Source organism: Seriola dumerili, unplaced genomic scaffold (assembly GCF_002260705.1).
Source record: "Seriola dumerili isolate Sdu_G_001 unplaced genomic scaffold, Sdu_1.0 BDQW01000758.1, whole genome shotgun sequence".
In the NCBI taxonomy this organism is placed as follows: Eukaryota; Metazoa; Chordata; class Actinopteri; order Carangiformes; family Carangidae; genus Seriola; species Seriola dumerili.
In genome coordinates this window covers 160,309-182,821 of record NW_019175013.1, presented here as the reverse complement: position 1 = coordinate 182,821, position 22,513 = coordinate 160,309, and the positions used below count along the sequence as shown (strand labels likewise).

The 22,513-nt window shown below is 43.0% G+C and overlaps 1 protein-coding gene and 1 non-coding gene across 2 annotated transcripts; one reads left to right on the top strand and one right to left on the bottom strand.

Moving 5' to 3' along the window:
• Nucleotides 1-68: 68 nt before the first annotated feature.
• Nucleotides 69-22,426, bottom strand: invs (inversin). Its single transcript, XM_022765840.1, has 19 exons — nt 22,361-22,426; nt 21,105-21,210; nt 14,726-14,825; nt 13,876-14,042; nt 12,193-12,366; nt 11,460-11,627; nt 11,138-11,318; nt 10,206-10,315; nt 9,639-9,810; nt 8,674-8,829; nt 6,728-6,849; nt 6,127-6,234; nt 5,918-6,024; nt 5,618-5,827; nt 4,595-4,806; nt 3,868-4,450; nt 3,136-3,278; nt 812-898; nt 69-726 (listed from the first exon to the last, which is right to left on the bottom strand). The coding sequence occupies exons 2-19, from the start codon at nt 21,105-21,107 to the stop codon at nt 611-613; spliced, it is 2,919 nt and encodes a 972-aa protein (XP_022621561.1). The 5' UTR covers nt 21,108-21,210; nt 22,361-22,426; the 3' UTR covers nt 69-610.
• trnat-ugu lies at nt 1,102-1,174 on the top strand. The gene has a single exon. It is a non-coding gene; the product is annotated as a tRNA-Thr (tRNA).
• Nucleotides 22,427-22,513: the final 87 nt, after the last annotated feature.

Below are 22,513 nucleotides of genomic sequence, written 5' to 3'. Positions count from 1 at the left end.
AAGTGCACTGCCCCTGTTTCAATTTTATTTTTTATTTCTTATGATGCAATTAAAAAGCAACAAACACTGAGGTATATTTCTAAAATTACACAACGTGGATTATTTTTGTGCAAATGCATAAGTAAATAAGAACTGCATAGTTCAGAAATACACCTTTCTCTTGAGAGGGAAAGCACTTAAAGACCATACCGATGTGTAGCAAGTAACTTATATATGTGTGTGTGTGTGTGTGTGTGTGTGTGTGTGTGTGTGTGTGTGTGTGGCTGCAGGTGGGCTATCTGTATGACTGGCTGTTGATAGACTGCCTCATTCTCCACAGCAGGAGGAAAGGTTATCTCAGTGTGTGTGCGAGAGCGATGGAGAACGAGAGAGATGGAGTGTGTATGTGTTCCTTCCACAATGGATGAAAGGTTATCTTTTAAACACACCATTTCTGTAGACTTAACCCCACCCTGTGAGGTCATGGCTCTGATGTCATATGGCTTAATTTTAGAAAGCTTGGCACATTGAGTGAACAATGTGTATCGTAATTCTATAGAGGTAAGGCTGCCAGCCAGCTGAGAAAACATCAAAGCGCATGAGGTGTGTGTGTGAATGTGTGTGTGAAGCTTCAATGTTTTCCCCGTCCTCTAGTCCCCTGTCCAGCACTATGTGGTCTCAGGTGGTAAGAAAACTGCTTGGCTTGATCCATCGCATCCGTCAGGTGTACACAATCTATACCGCTCACTGTAAAATAAGTACACAAAATTACCTTTTTAGAGTCTTTTACTTGATCTAAAGTGTGTGTTTGTGTATGTGAACACACACTTACACTGGCTCTGAGTGCGTAGTGGCATCTCCAGGAGCAGCTGAGACTGAGAGCCCCGAAGTGAACGCCCTCGTCTGGCCATAGAGTTGCCTAAAGGACAGTAAAGAAAAATGTTTGGAAGACATCTCCATTAAGTTACAGCATTTGAACAGTTCCTGAATTCAACTAGCTCGTGTTGCATAACAAAGCTCAGGACACTCCTGTAACCTGTCAATCTAGTCAGGTCATACACACCCATGCTTGTTGAAGGTGTTGTCTTTATATTATCACCTGATGATGGCACTTATAACAAAGGCCCTATAGCTCAGTGGTTAGAGCACTGGTCTTGTAAACCAGGGGTCGCGAGTTCAAATCTCGCTGGGGCCTAAAATTATTGTTTTACTGTATCTGTAGTGATCACAGACGAACTAATCCTAACCCTACATGAATAAAACACTGCCAATGTTATTAAGGGACTGATTTATCACTGATTTGTGATGCTTGCAGGTATTCTACTAGAGGTACTTGATCAGATTTAATACTGTTTCACATAGAGTTCAACCTGTTTTCCATAATTGTTTTATTCTGCGGCAATACAATAGAATAATCCTCCAACAAGTTTGAAGTTGATCATGTCATGGAGCTTAAAAATGATCTCCGTAACTTGGTGCTTGTTTCATGTTATTGAGAGAGCTTGGAACATGTAAACTTCACCACTTCAATTCGTGTGTACAGTCTAAGTGATTGTCTAGTATTCAAGTTTACAGTGGAAATAAATAATTGGGCTTTATTGTATTTTTACAACAAATATTTGCACTAATTGACATATCAATTGAACTTGCATACAGCCATTCTCTGACACAATTTTGTTATCTGTGATGCAAAAATAAATTTCTCTCCCTCATGTGTGTTACTACAAATAGATGAAGCAATATTAAAGATATATTTGGAATAAAATAATTAAAAGGCAATCTAACAATACTTTATGATGATGAAGCAAGCGGTGTGATCCGGTCGAGTTGTGTATCAAATCTCTGTCTACTTCTCCGAAAAAATGAGGGTGCAAATGAGAGCGCGTGTGTGTGTGTGTGTGTGTGTGTGTCCTGCAGATAGCTCGACGCAGTCGTTTGACATTCCCCCTGACAGCTCTGAACTTTTCACAGTGCCAGGACTGTCAGAGAGAGAGAAGGAGAGAAAGAGGGAGGTGAGGTGAGAAGGGGGAGGGGAAAACCACGTCAGAAGGTTGGTACGGAGGGACTTTTTTTTTTTTTTTTTGGGGGGGGGGGGTCTAGTGGTCTATCTGTCCATCTGTGGGCTGAGACGGCGTGCGTGCTTATATGTTTTGGCGCAGCAAGGTTTCTGTCCGTCCTGCCATCATCACCTGGTGATGTGTGATGAAGGTCAGGCCTGTCTGTGGGGCAAAACCCTACCAGAGGTTCCACACAGGCAACCAGGCTGCCTCTGTCCTGGTATTTGGACTGAAGCATCATCCAGACATTTACACAAGTTCCTGTTCCCGGAATTAGTCACTTACAGCGTCCTCTACAATGGTATGACAACCATCCTGACTTCCAGCTTTTATCCCACAAGATCTCAGTCTGTTTGGGGTTTTCATGCAATTCAAGAGCTATGGTTTTGATAAGGATAGAAACTGCTGTTGCTCAGTGTGTGATTCTAAGAGTTTCACTGAACACCCTAGTAGCCTAGGGGTTTAACAAGCCCACCATGAACAGCAAGGTCCCTGGTTCAAATCCAGCAAGAGACCTTTGATACATGTCATTCTGCATCTTTGTTTACCCTCATTTCTGTCACTGTTCCACTATCAGATCTCTAAATGAATGAAAATGTCGAAAATCTCTACAGTTAAATCTCTAATAAAGGCACAAAAATACCACCAAAAAAGCGATTCCTCACGGTTCTTTGACGTTAGCACCTGTGAGCAAGTTTGTGCTCCGACTCCCTTTTTACTTCAACTGAAGCCCACTGGAACTGAAATCATTATTCTAGCAGTGTACCATAACCCACATTAGTACAATATTACACTAAATTGCAGCATTGCTCTCAGTTACTGTTAACAGTTGTGCTGAAGTAATATTAGTGCAATGGTTCAAGAGGGGTGGGTTTTTTGGAAAGGGGGCTCTGTGCGCTGGGGAAAAGGTATGTGCATGTGATGATACATGTGATGTTTTGTGTGTAAGTGTTATTTTGTTTTAGTGTCTAAGGTTGTTTTTCCTTTTGCTCCAACTTCCTGTTTTCTGGTTTGTTGAACATACCGTACATGTATATATATATATATATATATATATATGTATATGTCCATCATAAATATGGTATGCAAATTATCTCACCATAGATACTTTGAAGCACAGAGCTCTTACTCATAGCCAGTTTAGCAGGTGGAGCTCTGATATCCATCTTCTTCCTGTTTTGGGCATAGCTCAACTCCACCTCTTCGCAGACCTTCACCTCTCTCCGTGTTCGTGTGTGGAACCTGCCGACACATATCCATGCAAGCGCACACACATGCATGCTGTTCAATAAAAAACATCTCAGACAGCGTTCAAAGGTCCAAAACCTGGCAAATCCTCACACTAGTACTCACTAAGCATAAACAAAGTAAACAGAGTTTATTCAAGGCAGTTAATAGGCAGCACATACAGAATATAATTGTGAAGCTGAATGGAAACAGAGGGCCTCCTGTGGTGTACTGGCAGCGTCTAAGAGAAACACAGAGTGTGTAAGAAGGGGAGAAAAGCAAAGAGAGGCTGCTGGTAGCTATTAGAGCAGCACGGCTGAACTTTTAGCCTCTTGTTAAACCAGTATGAAAGCTCTAGATTATAGCCCGTCTGTCCCCTGCATCCCTGTCTCACCCATCTCCCACGCTCTCCCCCCCACTGCTCAAGTGTTGATGGCATCCAGACCGAAGATGAGGCGGTGTTAGAGAAAGATGAGAACCAGTTGGCATGTATGAGGGCGAGGGCACATGTGGGCACCACATGGCAATCTTCCACAGCCACAGAAGCTTCAGCTACTGAGCACCCCTCCAGGTACCAACATAAAATGCAAACGCATAAACTCACCTTCGCCAGGCTCGCTGGATGATACGTGCAGCCTCGTTCCTCCTCCTCCGCTGCTCTTTGTCGTGTCCCCTGTGTGTGCGTGTTGAGATCGGTACATGTGCACCAGTCTTTCTTGAGGGGCTTTTGTGGTCTAAAGATGAACTACTTCTTAATGAGGGAGTGTGAGTTTGGTCTTTGGTGGCAGCCCTCTCTGAAGTCTGCTCCTTGTGGTTTCTGTGCTTTTGTTGAGAGGTGTGGGCATCAGTTTTGCCGGGGGCAGCCTGCATACTCGTGTGAGTGTCTCTCTTTTTTATAGACATGCATTCTTTGGAAGTTGCCTCAGTTTGGTCCATAGAGGAGACACTGGTAGAAGGAATGCTTGTGATTGAGGAAGGTCGTTCCCTGACTTTGGGCATGGAGGGGGGTCTGGGTTTGAGGCTGGGTGGCTGGCTGCAGCTGGCAGGAGAGAGAAGTTCCTTCAGCCTGGTGGTCTGGGGAGCACCGGGCACTGTGTCACCGGTAACGTGAGTGTGGTGTCTCGAAGCCTGAGGAACCTCCTGTAGTTCAGCTGCTTTACTTCTTCTGGAGGATCTGCTCTTGTGGGCTGGTGGGGTGGATTTAAGAGGCATATTAATAAACAAATTAATAAAAAATCCTTGAATCTCTCTAATCTCTAATGCTGAAACAATATCATAAGTATCAAAACATAATTCACAATTCAAACTGCAATCTGCTTCTGCATTTGTACCTTTGTGTCTCTCCTCTTTGCTCTTTGCGCGTTCAGCTTTGGATGATTTCTTTGTTTCCACCACACTGTCATTCATGGATAAGTCCTCCATCGTGCTGACAAGGGAGATCTTTTCCTGCTCTGCTCTCATCAAAGAGACCTTCCGTTTCTCTGCAGCGGACACTGAAACCTGTTGCACGGCTTCTCTTCTCCGCTGCTCTTCTTCTCGTTTCCTAAACACAAAGAAGCGTGAGACCTAATCGTGGCATATAGCTGTGTGTGAAATGCACCACACCCACCACATCCACAGCCAAAATTGTAGTTTGTTTTAAATGTGTCTATTTTTTTATTCTTTTTAAAAATTTGATTGCTATAGTGACACTGGTGGGTATATTTAGTTTAATACACATCATCATCGTGGCAACCTTTGGGTACTTGTCAAGACAATTTTTGAGTTTGGAGCAATAAAAAGTTTATCCATTTTGGTCACAACTTGGTTTTCTATTGGGGGGGGGAAAATGATTAGAAGGCAAGATGTGGTAGAATATTTTTAGTGCTTTGCAAAAAAAACATCTCACAAGATTTACGACTCAATAAAACTGCCTGCTTAAAATACCAAGAAGAGAAAGTTGAAGTCAATGTGCCCTCTTAAAACAAATTTACTTCTCAAAAGCATCGTGTAAGACAATAAAGGTGAGACTGGTGAGCAAATGACAAAAGGAGAACAAGCTAAAAGGGAAAGACAGGGGGAAGACATATGTGTGTGCAGGGATGACAGAAAGAAAGATAGATATGGAGCGAGTGTGACTGTTTCTGGAGAGGTGGGAGAAGGAAGACAGAGACAGATAATGAAGACAGAAACAGGAATGAGATGTGAACACAATGCATGTAATGGTAAAATGCAAATGGTGTTGTGTCACAAAGAGAGGGATACAAGAATACAAGCATCTTCAAAGCACAGGAACAATGACCGAGGCTTCAGTATATGTATGTCTTTGTTTATGTAAATATGTTAATGTATGTGTGTGTGTACTTGTCACTCACTTGGCTGCATCCTTGCGCAGCTGCTCGTGCCTCATGAGGAGCTGCTTTCTCTCCCTGAATGCCTTGCGGACGGTGTAGCCTTTGTAGACAGCCTGGATGGAGGCAGCAGCGATGTCCTGGATGGCTGCTATGGACAGAGCGCCGTGCTCCAGCATGAACTGAGTCACCTCACTGTGCCCCCCCAGCAGAGCGTAGTCCAGAGGGGTGTACCTGCTCAACACAAACACCAGTGTCATTTGTGGATCTGTTTTCCCACTTCCACTTCACCTCTGCCGCCTTTGTGAGTGGCTCGGCCCTCACCTCTCCTCAGTGTGCTCCATGTGATTAGGAAAGGCGTTGTAGCCCAGCAGCAGTTTCACAGCATCCAGGTAGCCATTGTTACATGACCAATGGAGAGCAGTCCGCCCCTGTGCACCCATAAAGAAAAGCATCCATTCACACTGCAACTGTGTCCAAAAGCAATAGACAGAAATGTTATTTCATTTGTGGACATATGAAAGGGTCCTCACCTCCTTGTCCTGTATGTTTGAATCAGCATTATTCTCCATGAGAACAGCCATGCAGGTGATGTAGCCACCATAAGCAGCACACTGCAGAGGTGTCCGTCCTGCCTGGTCCTGGTGCAGCAGGAATAAAATTTATTTAACATTCAAGTCCAGAACAATTCAAAGTAGCACAGGATTTATGAGGTCGATCCTGATTTTAGACTCAATGCTATTAGAGTTGCAATTAATGGTGGACCAATCTACAGTTCTGGATAGAAAGCTCTTCACGGTGTAGCCAAAGCTAACCAGCTGTGTATCATAGCAAATGTGAGTGTATATCTAAAAAAATATATATATGTAGTTATATTTTTGCCATTCTTTGCTAGTGTATACAGATGGATGCTGAGAACAGATTGCTTCTGACTAAAGTGATTTGAAATGACTTCTTTGGTTTATTACAACAGACCGCTGTTGTATCATGTTAGGGAGATCTTCTAGTGCATTAAACGATGATTGTGGATGGAAAGCTAGAGCTGCACAGCCCATAGAAACGTAGGGACTGTTCACAAAAGTTTTTCAATTTCTGTAGCTCTGCAGGTGAATAATTGAGTATGCGCATGCATACCTGCACATTAGGACTAATCCCATTCTCCATCAGTATCTGGCAGACCTCAGCATTTCCTCCCAGGGCAGCCCAGTGCAGAGCGGTGTGACCATCCACGTCTACCAGGTCCACATGTGCAGAACCTTCATTCAGAACATTTACATATTTACATTTCAGTTGAGGCATTTAACTGATGTATGTAAAGACTTCAACACTCAAATCATTTTTATTTCCTTTATCATGGACAACAATATTGCAATGACTCTGAATATGAATACTCAGAACACAGTGTCACTGAAAATCAGGGTGTATTATTATTGGGATGCTTCCACATGCAGTGGCAAGAAAAAGTATGTGAACCTTTTGGAATTTCATGGTTTTCTGAGTAAATTTGTCATAAAATGTGATCTGATATTCATCTAAGTCAAGGGTATTGACAAATATAATGTGTCTTAAATAATACCACAAAAAAAATTGATCTTTCATGTCTTTATTGAGAATAACCAAAAAATCCTCATAGTGCTTGTGGAAAAAGTATGTGAACCCTTGAATTAATGACCTCAAAAAAGCTAATTGGTGTCAGGTTTTAGCATACCTGGAGTCTCGTTAAGACAATGAGTTTGGGGGTGTGGACTAAAGCTACTTTGACTGATAAAAACCCCTCAAACTTTTGGAGTTTGTTTTGCAAAAGAAGAACACATTTATGTGAGCCATGCCTCACCAAAAAGAGCTTTCAGAGGATCTACGATCAAGAATTGTTGATTTACATAAAACTGGCAAGGGTTACAAAGTGATTTCAAAGACTAGAAATTCACCAGTCTACAGTTAGGCAAACAATCTACAAATGGAGACACTTTGGGACTGTTGCTACTCTACCAAGAAGTGGACGCCCAGTCAAAATGACACCAAGAGCACAACGAAGACTCATCAATGAGGTAAAGAAAGAACCCCGAATGACAGCCAAAGATTTGAAGGCATCACTGGAACTGGCTAACATCTCTGTTCATGAGTCTACAATACGTAAAACATTGAACAAGCAGGGTATCTACAGCAGGACACCATGAAGGAAGCCACTGCTTACTAAAAAGAACATTGCTGCACGCCTGAAGTTTGCAAAAGAGCACATTGACACTCCACAGCGGTATTGGCAAAATGTTTTGTGGACTGATGAAACTAAGATTGAACTATTTGGAAAAAACACCCAGCACTACATCTGGCGTAGAAAGGGCACGGCATATCGTCATGAAAACATCATCCCAACCGTAAAGTATGGTGGAGGAAACCTCATGATTTGGGCCTGCTTTGCTGCATCAGGGCCTGGCCAGCTTGCAACCATTGAGGGGAAGATGAATTCCCAAGTTTATCAGAGAATTCTTCAGGATAATCTGAGACTGTCTGTACATCAGCTGAAACTCTCTAGAAAGTGGGTGATGCAACAGGACAACGACCCAAAACACTGGAGCAAGTCCACAACAGAATGGTTCCAGAAAAACAAAATCCGCCTTTTGGAGAGGCCAAGTCAGAGCCCAGACCTCAACCCAATAGAAATGCTATGGATTGACTTGAAGAGAGCCATACACATGAGACGTCCAAAGAATATGGCAGAGCTTAAGCAGTTCTGCCAGGAAGAATGGGCAAAAATTCCAACGATGTGCAGTTCTGATCCAGAGCTACAGGAAGCGCCTGGTTGAGGTTATTGCTGCTAAGGGGGGGTCAACCAGTTATTAATTCTAAGGGTTCACTTACTTTTTCCACTGCCATTTTGAATGTTGAATGAGTGTGTTCAATAAAGACATGAAAGATCAGATTTTTTCTTGTGTTATTATTTTAGACACATTATATTTGTCAATACCCTTGACTTAGATGAAGATCAGAACAGATTTTATGACAAATTTATTCAGAAAACCATGACATTCCAAAAGGTTCACACACTTTTTCTTGCCACTGTATGTACCAATTACACCCACCTTTGATGAGTGTGAGTATGACATCCCTGTGTCCCATCTCGCAAGCTCGAAACAGCGGCGTGTGTTTCATCACGTCCAGAGAGTCGACCATTGCTCTCTTCTCCAACAGCAGCTTCACTGTGCTCACATGGCCTGACAGGGAAGCTGCATGGAGCGCTATGTGAACATACACACACAAACACACTTCAAATATACCCTGAGATAAGAAGATATGGTCCTGAACAAAAAACCCTCAGGATCACTGCTCCTCCCTCATCTGCCTCCCCTCCGTTCATTCAGCCCCGCGACTGCAGGTTCTCTCCGGCTGTAGCTAAAGTCTGGTCAATGGAGGGTTAAACAGACAGAGAAATTTAATGAGGAGCAATACACTTAAGCCTCCTCATGGCTACTGCCCCAGCCCCCTCCAGTCCCCAGACAGTACAGACTAGAGTCAAGTGCATGGAAGTGATCTGGGCACCAGTCAGCTCCACTGCCCTTCACACCGTCTCATTAGCATGACACAACCACTGCATGTTATGCATGCATAAACAATGACCGCCTGGCTGAGCAGAGGGGCTATCGCCATGGAGATTATACATCCAAACAGCCCCGGGGGGTCAGAGTGTGTCTGCATGAGTGTGTGTTTGTCAGAGGACAGTCCTGGCAGTGGTGGGAGTCTATTCAGCGAGCTCACACTAATTTTGCTGACAGTATCACTTCCCTCTCTCCCTCACTCTCGCAGTCTCTCTAGCACCTTGGGGGGAATCCCCTGTGACATCAGCATCATCATCATGCCTAGCCTAAAATGAGAGGGAAGGCCACACTCTGAGAAGACAAACAGAGCAAGGGTAAAGGTGCATGTGCGTGTGTGTGTGTACAGTAACATGACCACGCTGGTTTATGTCACCAGGCCCTGGAAAAAGACAGGTCGGGTCAAAGCAGTTTAGAGGAGCCTCACTTCCTCCTCTTGTTTCTCTGGTGCTCACCGGTGCCTCCGTACTTGTCAGCCATGTTGATGTCAATGTGAGGGGTGAGGGTCAGCATGGTGCGGATGACATCATCACTGCCCTTCCCAGCGGCCCACATGAAGGCCGTCCGCCCCTCCAGATCAGGTTCATCTTTCACCGAGGGGTGGGACAGAAACACACCAACTGTCTCCTACTCGCACACAGAGACAGACAATTACATTTAGTTTAGTTTATCTAACTGGATTTTATGAGAAGGGAGACACTCAATCACAAACATCAAGGATAAGAATTATTTCCATTGTGGTCATTGATGTGAAATTAATAATTATGTGTCATTCCACTCCAATAAAATAGATTATCATAGATTATCATTACTAAAATCACCTAAGCCAAACTGCAAAGAACTGTATACAAAGTAAGAAAGAAGAAAAATCAACTTGCTTTTCTAAATTTCCCATAAACTATAATTTGACCTTTTTAAAATCATTAGAAGTTTAGAACCTTAACATATCTTGCTTTTGCGACCCTACATCAGGGTTGTCAGGAGGACACAGAACAAACTCAATGAGACATTGTGTGACTCACAGCATTGTTGCTCTGAGCTCCATAGTGCAGAGGTGTCGCTCCTTGGCTGTCTGAGGGAATAGTTCCTGATGTGTTTCTCTCCAGCAGTAGGTGGACGATTTTGGCATGGCCTGAAAAACACATGTCTACATTAGTGGGGTGACAGATAATGACAAAGACATAAGTAAATAAGGGGCAATTGCTCAGCTATACAGTCCTACACAGGCACCTTATAGTTAACTTTACAAAGAGTGCTATTAAATGGGTTTTAAGATCAATAAACCCAAAGAAAGAAGACTTTTTGCTTTTTGAATTAAATGCTAACATCATCATGCTAACATGGATAGATAGACAGATAGATACTTTATCTTATTAACATGTTCATAATGACAATATCAAAAGATGCTGATGCTAAGCAGGTATGGTATCAGTTTAGCATTTTAGCATGCCAACATCTGCAAATTACTATTTACTAATTACTATTATTACCACTACACACAAAGTACAGCTGACACTGATGGGATTGTCTTTAGTTTTCCAATATTTGGTCATGAGCCAAAGTGTTGGACAAACTTTTCAGAAAACTTTAGCAGGTGGCACCAGAAGAAAAGTCAGGAGACCAGGCCACCAGAGTCATTAGGAGTCCTCCTCTGGGCACAATGAATGTCTTTATAAAATTTCATGGCAATTCACCTAATAGTTGTTGAGATATTTCAGTCGGGATCAAAGTGTTGGACCCAAAGACCAACATAATTATATCATGTGGGTAATAACTAATAACTAAAAACATTTTGGCTTTGACTCAACTAACCAGTGTAAAAATTCCTAAAATTGGAATTTTGTTTTTGGGGAAAGGGGGACATAAATTGCATATAGTTTGAAATCTTTCATCTCAGAAGTATAGCTGTCATTCCGGCTGCAGCAGGTCACACTCAGTATGCGTGCTCACTCACCGAGCAGAGCAGCCCAGTGCAGCGGTGTTCTGAAGAGGTTATCATAAGCTGTCACATTACAGCCCTCGTAAGATGTCAGCACCTCCACCACTGCCTCGTTACCGTCAGCAACAGCAAAGTGCAGGGGCGTCCGTCCCTCATAGTCCTGCCAGTTCAGCAGGGACTCAGTGGGAGCTGCCTCCTTCACACATGAACACACACACACAAGACAACCGCAGAAAATAAAAAAAGACATGCAGACTGACAGGTGAGGATGGAGGATGATGACAAATTCAGTTGTATGCATGCATGTGTGTGTGTGTGTGTGCACAGTGGTGTGTACCAGTATACAGCGGACAGTCTGTGTGGCGCTGGGCTCCTGACTGTGTGCGGCCCAGTGCAGGGGGATCTTGCCCTCGCTGTCTGGGATGCCGATGTTGGAATCATGTTTGATCAGGAGGCGGACGTGTTCTGGTCGGTTATAAAACGCTGACCAGTGTAGAGCAGTTTGCTATAAAAAGAGAGATAAATGAATAGGGACAGATGGAGATGATGAATGGAGTTAAAAACAGAGGGGCTGTTGTAACACAAGGTTTTGATTTACGTTCACAAAATTACTCCACTACGACATGCCCGGGAAATATTTGGGCAACGTGCTTCACAAAGCTCATACTGAGCTATTCTGAGATTTTCTGCTGAAACCACTGTCATCTGACATGATGATGCATATTGGATTATTACAAAACTAACTACTGATGTCAGATACACATCAGCTCCAACAAGACAGAGGAGACTGTGTGTTTGTGTGTCTGTGGTCATATCAGAAGAACACAGGACAAAGCCACAGATTGTTACATCGTTCACTGCTGTGTGAGTGTGCCTGTCCGTGTTCATGTGTGTATGACCTCAAATTTCTGCTGCTTCTAATGAACTATTTTCAGTCAGTCAGTTATCTCTTTGCACGTTATTGGTCAGACGTCCTGACTGGCTGGTTTCTGACTGAGGAGAAACTATGGGCTTTTGTTAAGTCAAAACATTTTTCAAAAACCTGTTTGTGTGTATTTGTAAAGAAGCACCTTGTTCTTGTCTTGTGTGTCAACCTCTCCAGGTCCGATGTGTTTGAGAAGCAGGGCGAGGGCTTTTGGGGAGGGGTGTCGGGTGGCCAGGTGGAGTGGGGTCATCTCCTCTAAATCTTTCTGCAGCCAGTTAGCACGCCTGGATAGCAGCAGCTTCAGGAAACGCACATTTCCCTGCAACACACACACACACACACATGCCACACGCATGCACGCGCGCGCACACACACACGCACGCACACACACACACACACACACACACACACACACACACACACACACACACACATGAAAAACTGTGCTAAAAAGTAGCTCAGAAATCACCAATTCTCCTCAGTATTAGTCATGAACCAGCAGCAATGACACACACACTCCCACACACTCAGACTCCCCAGGCTTTTAGCAGTGTCTGGTTCAATCCGCAGGTCATCCATCTTCGTTCCCTCCTCCTGCCTCTCTGATCAGCGTGTGAGATGAGCTGTTAAACAGTAAACAGTGGCTCTGTGGCCTGACAGAGCAGCCGCTCTCCACCTGTCGTCCCCTCCACATCATCATCATCATTATCCTCACTTTTGGTTGCTCACCACCAGGCTGTTGGGTGATGTATTGTGCAACAGCTGTCAGAGGACGGCGGGGCACGTGTGTCCATGCAGTCATGACTGCGTACACATGTGAGTGTGTTTTGTATATTTGCCATCCTGTGACCACAATGCCACAGTCTGACAGATCTATCTTGTGTGTGAGCATGCATCCAGACTGTGTGTGTGTGTGCGTGTGTGTGTGTGTGTGTGTGTGTGTGTGTGTGTGTGTGTGTGTGTCTGTGTGTCTGTGTGTGTGTGTGTGTTCCAGTCCTCCCTATTCTCAGTCCAATTAGATCGGTAATCCCTGCCCTCTCTCGCTGTCTCAGCCACTTATTGATCAGATGTCAAAGAGACAGGGCTTCCCATCACTAGCATCCCCCAACACACACGCACGAACACACACACACACACACACACACACACACACACACACACTCCCCATCTATGAGACAGACCCCAATAACCTATTACCTCCCCTCTTTCCTCAATGATATTATGATCCTGTATCAGTACACTCTCATAAAAGAAGGCACCGATAAATAACTGAGTTGTAAAGACATATCATTAGTACGACGTCCCACTGTTCTCCTGCTATGTCCCTCTAGAGAGACCAGACCACCCTGTCTAGAGGTGTTCTCATTAATTTTGTCTCCTCTGACCTGTCCTAAATCTAGACTCAAGTAAAAAGCACATTAAGCCCCTCTTGTCTTAGGTTTCAGTGGTCAAAATGCTATGAAACACTTTCTTACAGCAGAATAATTGTTTATTTATAAGAGTGTGTGGAAATGAAAGTCAAAGCTACAGTGTTTGTGTGGCAGGCTTATAAATAAGTTTGATATTCCCCACCACAAGCCCTAAGGCCATAACTATAACCACTAGGGGGCACTGCCTTCCCACTGGAGCTTGTGCTCTGTCAAAATTTCTCTTGACTGAGATCAAACCTTGTCTACATATTCATTCAACCTTTACATTTCCACCCACATCAAACTGTCAACTTCATGCCAAATGGATTACTACAGGTATAATATTCAGCATTTGTGTGCTCTTTTTTTTTTTTTTTTTTTTTTTTTTTTTACATCTGTGTATTTATGGATGTCCATACCTTTTGTGCGGCGAGGTGCAGAGCGGTGCGCTGGCTGTGGTCAGTCTTGTTGACCGAAGCTCCAGCCTTCAACAGAATCTCTGCACAATCCAGGCGGTCAGCCAGCACACAGTACATCAAAGGGGTCCGACCAAACTGGTCCTCACGGTCCCGCAGCGAGGGCTCTGCTACACGCACACACACACACACACACACATACAAAGAAAGCACAGTTTAAGGTTCAAGTCAGAGGGTAAGTGTTAATCGAAACAGCGCACCATATGAACATAACGTATAATTACAGCATGTGGCTTATGTTATAAGTTATAAGTCTTTTAAAACATCAGTTTATTGGGACCCCCACTTCTACTTTTCTAAATAAATCAATTTATTTGGAGCAGCTGGAAGTAAGGAACTACTCTTACACCGATAACCTGGAGGGCCATGCTGCCGACTTGTGAAAAGAATTTGCAATTATGATATTAAGTTCTTCATGTTTTTTTTTTGCTGAATGGCCAGATAATGTCAGCACACCCCACAGAGGGGTGGAGCATCCGTTAGCAGCGTCCATGTTGATGAGCACCTGCTCTGCAGTAGTTTATCTGTGTAAAACCTAAAACACCAGCTGCTGCAACTAAACCTCCACTCTGACATTTCTGCGGATGGCTTAAATGCAAAGTAACTTATAGAAAACAATAAAGCAACACTTTACGACATATTAATATGAATTGAATTTGTGTGCTTGGGGTGAACTAGTGGTTAAGTTGCATACCATAAAATCACAATGCCTCGCCCTAATATTCTGATACAGATGAGACAGTGAATGAATCTGTAATATGCTTTAGAAGCTTATTACTTGTCTGCTGTTTACCTGTGATGAGTTTGAGGAGGGCGCTCCTATCTCCGTTGACAGCTGCAGCATGAACCTGGGAGCCCAGAGAGGCAGGTCCTGAGCTAGATGTCGCTGAGGCCTACAACACAAACAGATGGAAGGTCACAACTCAACCCGCAGCAACGTACACTCAGCTTACTTATCAAGTGTTTTACACAGTGACATTAAGCTGAGTCTGGACAGTTTCCTTTCCATTCATTTAGCCACAAGCACACCCCACAAATGGACACACTTACACTTAAGTATCATATTATGGGCTATAAGAAGGCAGGTTATACTCCTAATGAAATAGGGTTAACTGAAAAATCACTTCGGGTCCTCACAAAAATTAAAAAACAAAATTAAAAGAAATATTTAACAACCACAGAGCCCGTTTTTAATTTTGCCAAATAGTGTCAGTGTACACCTCAAGCTCAAGAAGTTAGTTTACACTTTTTCTGTGGCCTATGGTAATAGATAAGAGCTACAAAGGAACAAACATAAAATTAATATTCTTAAACATAGATCATATTTCAGCCAGTTAAACACCTGAAGCTCTGATGGCAGTCAACTCCACAATAAAACAGATACTTTCTGATAATGTAATAAGCGAGCTAATATTTCCTGACAGTAGGGAGTGTATGTGTGAGTGTGCACGCTCGTGTGTGTGCGCTTATGTGTCTGCTCCTGCTGAGGGGGTTAAATCTCTTCCTGGCCCCACTTAACCAGAGCCCAGTGAAAGCTGGGTAATCTGCAGACAGGAAGCAGCTGGGGAGGGGGAGACCCTGTGTGAGCGTGTAAGAGGGGGGTCTCTCTTCATGTCTTATTCATGTCTCATTAATACTGCAGCATGCCTTGCTGTGCGTGTGTGTGTATGTGTGTGTGGGTTTAGAGATGTGGGACAAACCCTGCGGGGCACAACACAGAAATCAATTATTGCCCCTAAACACATAAACGCTGGAGGCACAAACTTGCACCACAATCTGCGATTTCTCCAAGACATTTTCATTAACGGTCACACAGATAGATCTGATTCACTCACTATGAAACTTACTGTATAAAGACATTTCATACAATGCAACAGATAGGAATTATTGATTAAGTGTTGGCAGGTTGATCACTTCAGTTTCACTCTTGAGAACTTTTGAACTTTTGGTAGAAAACTAAGCAATCTAATGGGAGGAGAAAATACTCCGGTGTCCTCCATCCTACCTTCTCATCCCCCTCTCCCTCCCCGCCACCACCTCATAAAGAGTGCTCCTGTAGACACTGCGTGCAGCATGGCAATTACCCATCATACTCGCTGCTTTCTCACGCTCTGCCAAGTAGTGGCGGAGACTTAAAACAGGTTAGTTACTACATTTACTGCTGAGTAGGTCTATATGTGCGTAACGGAGGGTGGGAGGGAAAGATGGTAGATGCGGCACTTAAAGGTGTGTGTGAGTGTGTCGGTGTGTGCGTGTTCGGCACATGTGCCACGTCATGGGAAATGATTTTCCGTGAGAGAGTGTTTTTACAGGGGCTTTACCAAAACCAACCACAAACATCTCTAAACATCTCTAATTTACAACAATTACTCAGTCAGTAATGCACGTGCACGCGCACACATAGAGTCTTCAAATACTAATATCTAACACATGCAGATATAACAGAGATGCCATAGCTACTCTTCAAAAAGAGTAATATCCTGTTTCTGGCGATAACATCCTGTTACGCAGAGAACTAAATGAGACAATCAAATATTTTCTGAGCTACTTTTCAATCATGTCCAGAGCTTATTCCAAACTTTTCCTTTACGTTTGTTGACATATTTTGATCTTTTTCTACATTTTTTGAGTCAATACGCAAGCCCCCAGTGGTCACAATAAAAATATGAATTGATTTATGAATAATCTTAGATGCAGACAAAAAGTTATAATTTGGCCAAACACTGGCAGGGAGGGACACAAGTCGATATTTGACCCTGTGTGAGGGACATTCATGTCACCAAGAGCGGGCAATTAGAGTTTCATGAGGGCGTGAGTGTTTTGGAAACACCTACAGTGCGTCCAAATTTGGCTAAAAAGGCTTTTGCGATGCAGTGTATGAAATCAAACAAAGGATGGTGTAAAAACAACACCAGGTCCTGTTGAGAGGTGTGGAGTGGTCTCATTTAGCCATTCATACGTGTTCCTCAGGGAGCACTCCACTTGTTAATATGAAGACAATAACTCAGAGAAAAGCATTGATCACAGGCTGAGGTCCAGACCAAGTGATTGTACATCTGTATACGTATTGATTCATGCTGATGCTGACATTATTTAGTCTTTATTCATATTTGGCCTCATATAACCACAGCGAGTTTAACAAAGAACCTAGACACTCCCATGAAACCTTTCAGCAACACTACAGGAGAGCTGCGCATGCACACACTGCTGCCCCCTGACACACACACACACACACCAGACACTTGCTGTAACTAACACTTCAGTTGATGCTATTGAGACAGACAAGCAAAGAAACCAGGGAGTCCAAGTGTGTGTGTGTGTGTGTGTGTGTGTGTGTGAGATTGTGAGTGGTGTGTTTGTCTATATGTTTCTCTAGCTGTCTGTAACTCTGAAGCTGTCTGCTTTTGATAGAGGACATAGCTAGGGCATGCTGGGTAAGCAGTGGGGAACAGAGCCTGAGCCTGTGGCCTTTATTTCAATTCTAGACAAGTGCGCGCGCACACACGCGCGCACACACACACGCGCGCGCACACACACACACACACACACCCACACACACACACTCGCACACACACACACACACACACCTTTTTATATATAGTATGTTTTTATATCATTTATGCAGTTATAACGTCAGTGTGTTTAGCGTCCACATGGGGTTATTACAGGTGTTTATACCACCTACATGTCTCTCTGCGTGGGTGTGTGTGTGTGCGAGTGTGTGTGTGTGTGTGTGTGTGTGCGAGTGTGTGTGTGTGTGTGTGTGTGTGTGTGTGTGTGTGTGTGTATGTGTGTATCTATGTTTCAGATACGTGATAGAGGCTGCAGGGATCGGTCCCTGGGTTTTGACTGACAGGTAAAGAGGTGGGAGGAAGGATAATATCAGCCCACAGGGATGCCCAATCTGTAAAGCCCTATTTCTGGGGGACTTCCTGGATCCCCAAGGACCAATGAGCTGGCTCCCTCAGCTGGGGGCCGAGTCCTGGGGCACAGCGGGGCCAATCAGCAGGGGGGGAGAAGGCTGAGTGACACATAGATCTGCTAATTTACATCATTACCACAATGCATTCTGACAAATGAGCCCCCAGGGTGTGAGCCAATCACCTGGGAGAGTAATGCAATTAGGCGGGACCACAGCTGTCAATCTCATAGCCACGGGGGTCAGGTAGTGACGCCTGTGGCTAAAACACCCCTGCTTGCTGCCTGTCGTTCACACAGACCATCTATATATGCACACACCTATACATACATAGACATAAAGAGAGGGAACACGCAAATTAGTGTTGGATATATAAGTGTGTGTGTCTGTGTGTGTGTGTGTGTGTGTGTGTGTGTGTGTGTGTGTGTGTGTGTGTGTGTGTAGAGTAGGAGACACAGTAGTCTGGTATCTTTCTCTTGGGGGTGGAGGGTAGGAGGGGTGTGTGTGTGACTGCTCCAGGGACACCGAGATTGACTTGTGTCCTCCGAGGACTTACACCTGAGCGTAAGTGTGTGCATATCCGCATACATCTGGGTGTGTGTTAGTGTGTGTTTACATTTGCCCATGTGTTTTCACCCACTGGGACACAGTGTTGTTTATGCTTTGAGTCTGAGCTCTGTGCAAAGACTATGACAACAAAAGGGAGAAGAGGGTGGAACCATAGGGGAGCTAAAACTGGTGCAGAATAGCCCTGTATTTGACTAGCATGTAAGGGCGCGCTGCTGGTAATGAGGCTTATCTTAGTCTCATTAGGTGTAGTGATATCATACCGGAGCACTCCACTGAGTCGATAGGGTTCTGCTCAGCATGTCCTTAATGTTTGTGGTGTGTGTGTGTGTGTTTGTGTGTGTGGGCTGGTCGATGCTGCTGTGACTGGCAGACTGTCAGGCAGTGCTGGAGATTAATCAGAGGCACTAATAACACCCAGGATCTGTCTCAAAACACTTTTGCTTACCCCTTCATGGCTTCAGTACCAAATGGGAGGAAGAGGGCAAGAGTTTATAACGAAACACTCCCTTAAAACAACCACACAAGTTCTGCAACAGTGAGCACATACAGTTCCTGTCAACTTGTGTGTGTGGGCGTGTGGGCCTGTGTGTGTGTATGTGTGTGTGTGGTTCGGCTGCTGCTAGAGACACTCTGAGAATTAGGGGCTGTGTGTTTTGTGTCATCCCATTATATCACTAATGAGCCGCCCTCAGGAGGGAGGGGGAGAGAGACAGCGAGGCGGACAGAAAAAATCAGATGAAGAAAAAGAGTGAGGAGGGGAGAGCGGGAGAGAACGAGAAGGAGGAAGGGAGACAGAGAGACCAGCTTGGGGACTTTTGCCTCTTCTCACCTCCATTCCCCCTTTCCACCACACTTCTGAGTCTAATTGGACTAAAACTGTGATCTAATTAAATGTCCAATTAAAGTGCAGAGAGCTATGTGCCCATCGGCGAATCAGAGTACAGGGACATAATCAGCTGGAAAAACAAACAAAAAAATCAATGCGAGCAATGAGAAATGGAAAAAGATGGAGAAAACAGAAAAGGGAGGAGAGGATAAAATAGGGTGAGGATGGTCAGATGAAATCAGAGTGCAGGGACAGTGGTATGGGTGTGTACTGTGTGTCGTGTGATAGGACACAGTGCATTACTTCTTCAGACAAGGTTACCTCAGAAAATAGTGTATTGGACAATGCACACATTGAAGACATCACATTAATTTGTCAAATGCATCTGCCGGTATTTATAGAGATATTTATAGACTAAACAACAGTCAATCAAAAGAAAATCATTACATCAATCAGTAATGAAATAAATTATTAGAGCCCTTTAAAACTTATCAGACTCCTGACAGCTTTTTGGCTTCATTTGTCTAATTTTCTATCTGCAGCTATAAAGGCTTCTGACAGAATTATACACTTCAAAATCAGAATAAAGGCCTTTACATGAAAGTTTTAGAAAAAAAATCAGCCAGAACAATGCTAAGATCCATGTCCACTAATTAAAGTACAGTTCAGTACAAAGAAAAAAAAAAGTTTTTTCTATGAGAACAGTTCTGTCTGACTATTCTAGTGCTAACTATCCAGTTTGAAATTAAATTCTGCAACTTTTACTTGGAATAATTTCAAATTGGCTGCTTTTAACTTTGACTTAAGTAGATCTGAATGCCAATACTTTGTTTATACAAATAAAATAAGAGTGAACTTATAGTACTAACATACTGCCAGTTTAAATACACCCAGCTAAAACTAATGCAGTGTAATGCAAGAGCCCTGCAATAAATCCTACCTTCATGTACGGCTGAGTTTTCAGAAACAGGTGTTGATTAAACTATGTGGTTGTTTTGGAGGATGTACTTTCTGTTGCTGTTGAATTGTATTGCTTTATACTGATGTGTGTCTATCAATTTGTCCACCCCATTTCACTCAGTAACAATGGGCTGAATATCAGAAATACTTCTATATATATTGCAATACAGCAATATTGATCTATAACAGTTTCAACAAAAACTAAACATTATAACCTGATATACTGGCAGCTGGGTGTAAACTGTAGGTCAGCTGTATATTTGTATTTGTCATCATCTATCACAATAATCATATTTTGTCTTTCATTTTATCTTTACTTGTGACATACAAGTTTGTTGTCTAAACTAAAAATAAATGTGATTCCTGAAATATTTAAGAACTGCACCAAAAAAATGTTCCAGTTTGAATTTAAATAACCCTAAATTTAAAGGCAATAACTTAACAAGTGATTTTTCATACCTCAGCAGCTTTAATGATATAAATCAATACTGGAGAAGGATTTTCTGGTTGCTGTGATGTTTATTTTGTTCTTATTTCCTAGGATTAACAACTAAAGAGGGACATTCTGCTCCTCTGTCTCTCCATCACTGATATTCAGACAAGCAGAGAGAGATCTTCCTCTAACTCCATCTGTGAGTTGCACACACACTGTGAACCCCCTATGGACAGCTTTAGCCCATAAAATATTAATGTCGGGATTCAATTCAACATTACACCTTAATCTCCTTAACAATTAGGCTGTGTTGACTCTTGAGAGAGAATTACAAACTGGTAGTACAGGGGAGACACCAAAGTAACCAATAGATACAGCAAGTAACAATAGAAAATAAAACTCCTCTGGGATTTATAACCCTAAATGAAATCTGGGTTGCTGTTCTCCGTGTGTTTGATTCTTACCATGACTGCGTTGAAGGGGACACTTCAGCAGATGTTTCCCAGTTCAGTGCATCCTTGGTGGCTATGGATGCACGTCCAGGTCCCCTACCTGCTCTGATCCTGGCTCCTGCCAGGTTAGAGAAAGAGGATCACTCACATACTGAGACCGGCCCACCTGTTCACACAAATAACTGCCAGCGTAATACTGCTACTGTAGTGGTCACAGACAGAGGGAGGATGCCTCAGAATGATGGATTGTTTTTGTTCGTCGGTCTAATCTAATCTAATGAGGTGCAACAATCTTTTGTTTAAGTATTAGTCTTTGTTTTGAGCTATGTTTCATTAAGAAACAACTAAACAGTGGTAGAAAGTAACCAAATACATTTACTCAATTACTCTACTTAAGTACAACATTTAGGTACTTGTAGTTTACTTGAGTATTTCAAATTATGGTATTTTCTCTGTTACATCTTGGAGAGAAGTATTGTACGTTCTACTGCACTACATTTATCTGATGACTTTAGATTTTACATAGAAAACATATGATTATCTTATAAAGTACAATGCATCATTATAGCTACAGGCTTGCACACCCACACAGGTGTTTTCAGTTATGTTTGATGCTGAATGGACCTAGTTAGGGTGGAGTGGTGGAAAGCTGTGCTGTGATTTACATGAGCTCATAAATAAGAGAAAGTTGCAACAAGCTAATGGGAGCTCTCTTGAAAAAGAGAAAAGAAATTACTCTTGTTTTACAAAAGTAATATCTCGTGTGCACATTATTTCTAAACAATGTTCTTTCAGGATTTTTGGACCGTTATGCATAATGCTGGTAATACAATTATACCTTTACTCAAGCAGAGTTTTGAATGCAGGGCTTTTACTTGTATTAAAAGTATTTTTACAGTGCGTTATTGCCACTTTCACTCAAGTAAATGATCTGAGTACTTCTTCCACCACTGCAACTAAACATACAATTTTGCTGGATTTAGGGATAAAATGGATTTTGAGAGAGTTGTGCATCAGAGTACCTCAAGGTTTTCTAACTAACACTCGGTGCCATAAAACGCATTGTTCAATGCTGAAAATAGGACGAAGAGAGCATTACAAAAAGTCATAATGATGCAACTCCCCCCTGTTCAAGAGAAATCAGTTATTCATAAGCGTAGTAAAGAACTACAAAGAGTGTGACATTGAATAAACTGAATATACTGTTAATGTTATTGTATTTTGATGAAATGTTACTTCCACTTCTCCTTCGTCGGTGTTATATTTACCGTTTGATTCTCTTTCCTCCAGATGAAAGTCTTTGGAAAGTTTTCTTCCCAGGCGTCCCGTTGAATCTCTCCACCGTCTGGGTCACAAAATACTACAACTCCCATCACAGCTGCACAGCAATAAATCGCCATTATTGCAGTTTTCCACATCGT

Bases quoted from the DNA above. Each gene is read 5' to 3' on its own strand.
- invs (XM_022765840.1), bottom strand. The intron at 14,043-14,725 runs GTAAACAGCAGA...GTGTGCGTGTAG, and splicing joins CCTCCTCAAACTCATCACAG to CAGAGCCCTCGCTGCGGGAC. The intron at 899-3,135 runs GTGAGATAATTT...ACTGTCCTTTAG, and splicing joins TGTGCTTCAAAGTATCTATG to GCAACTCTATGGCCAGACGA.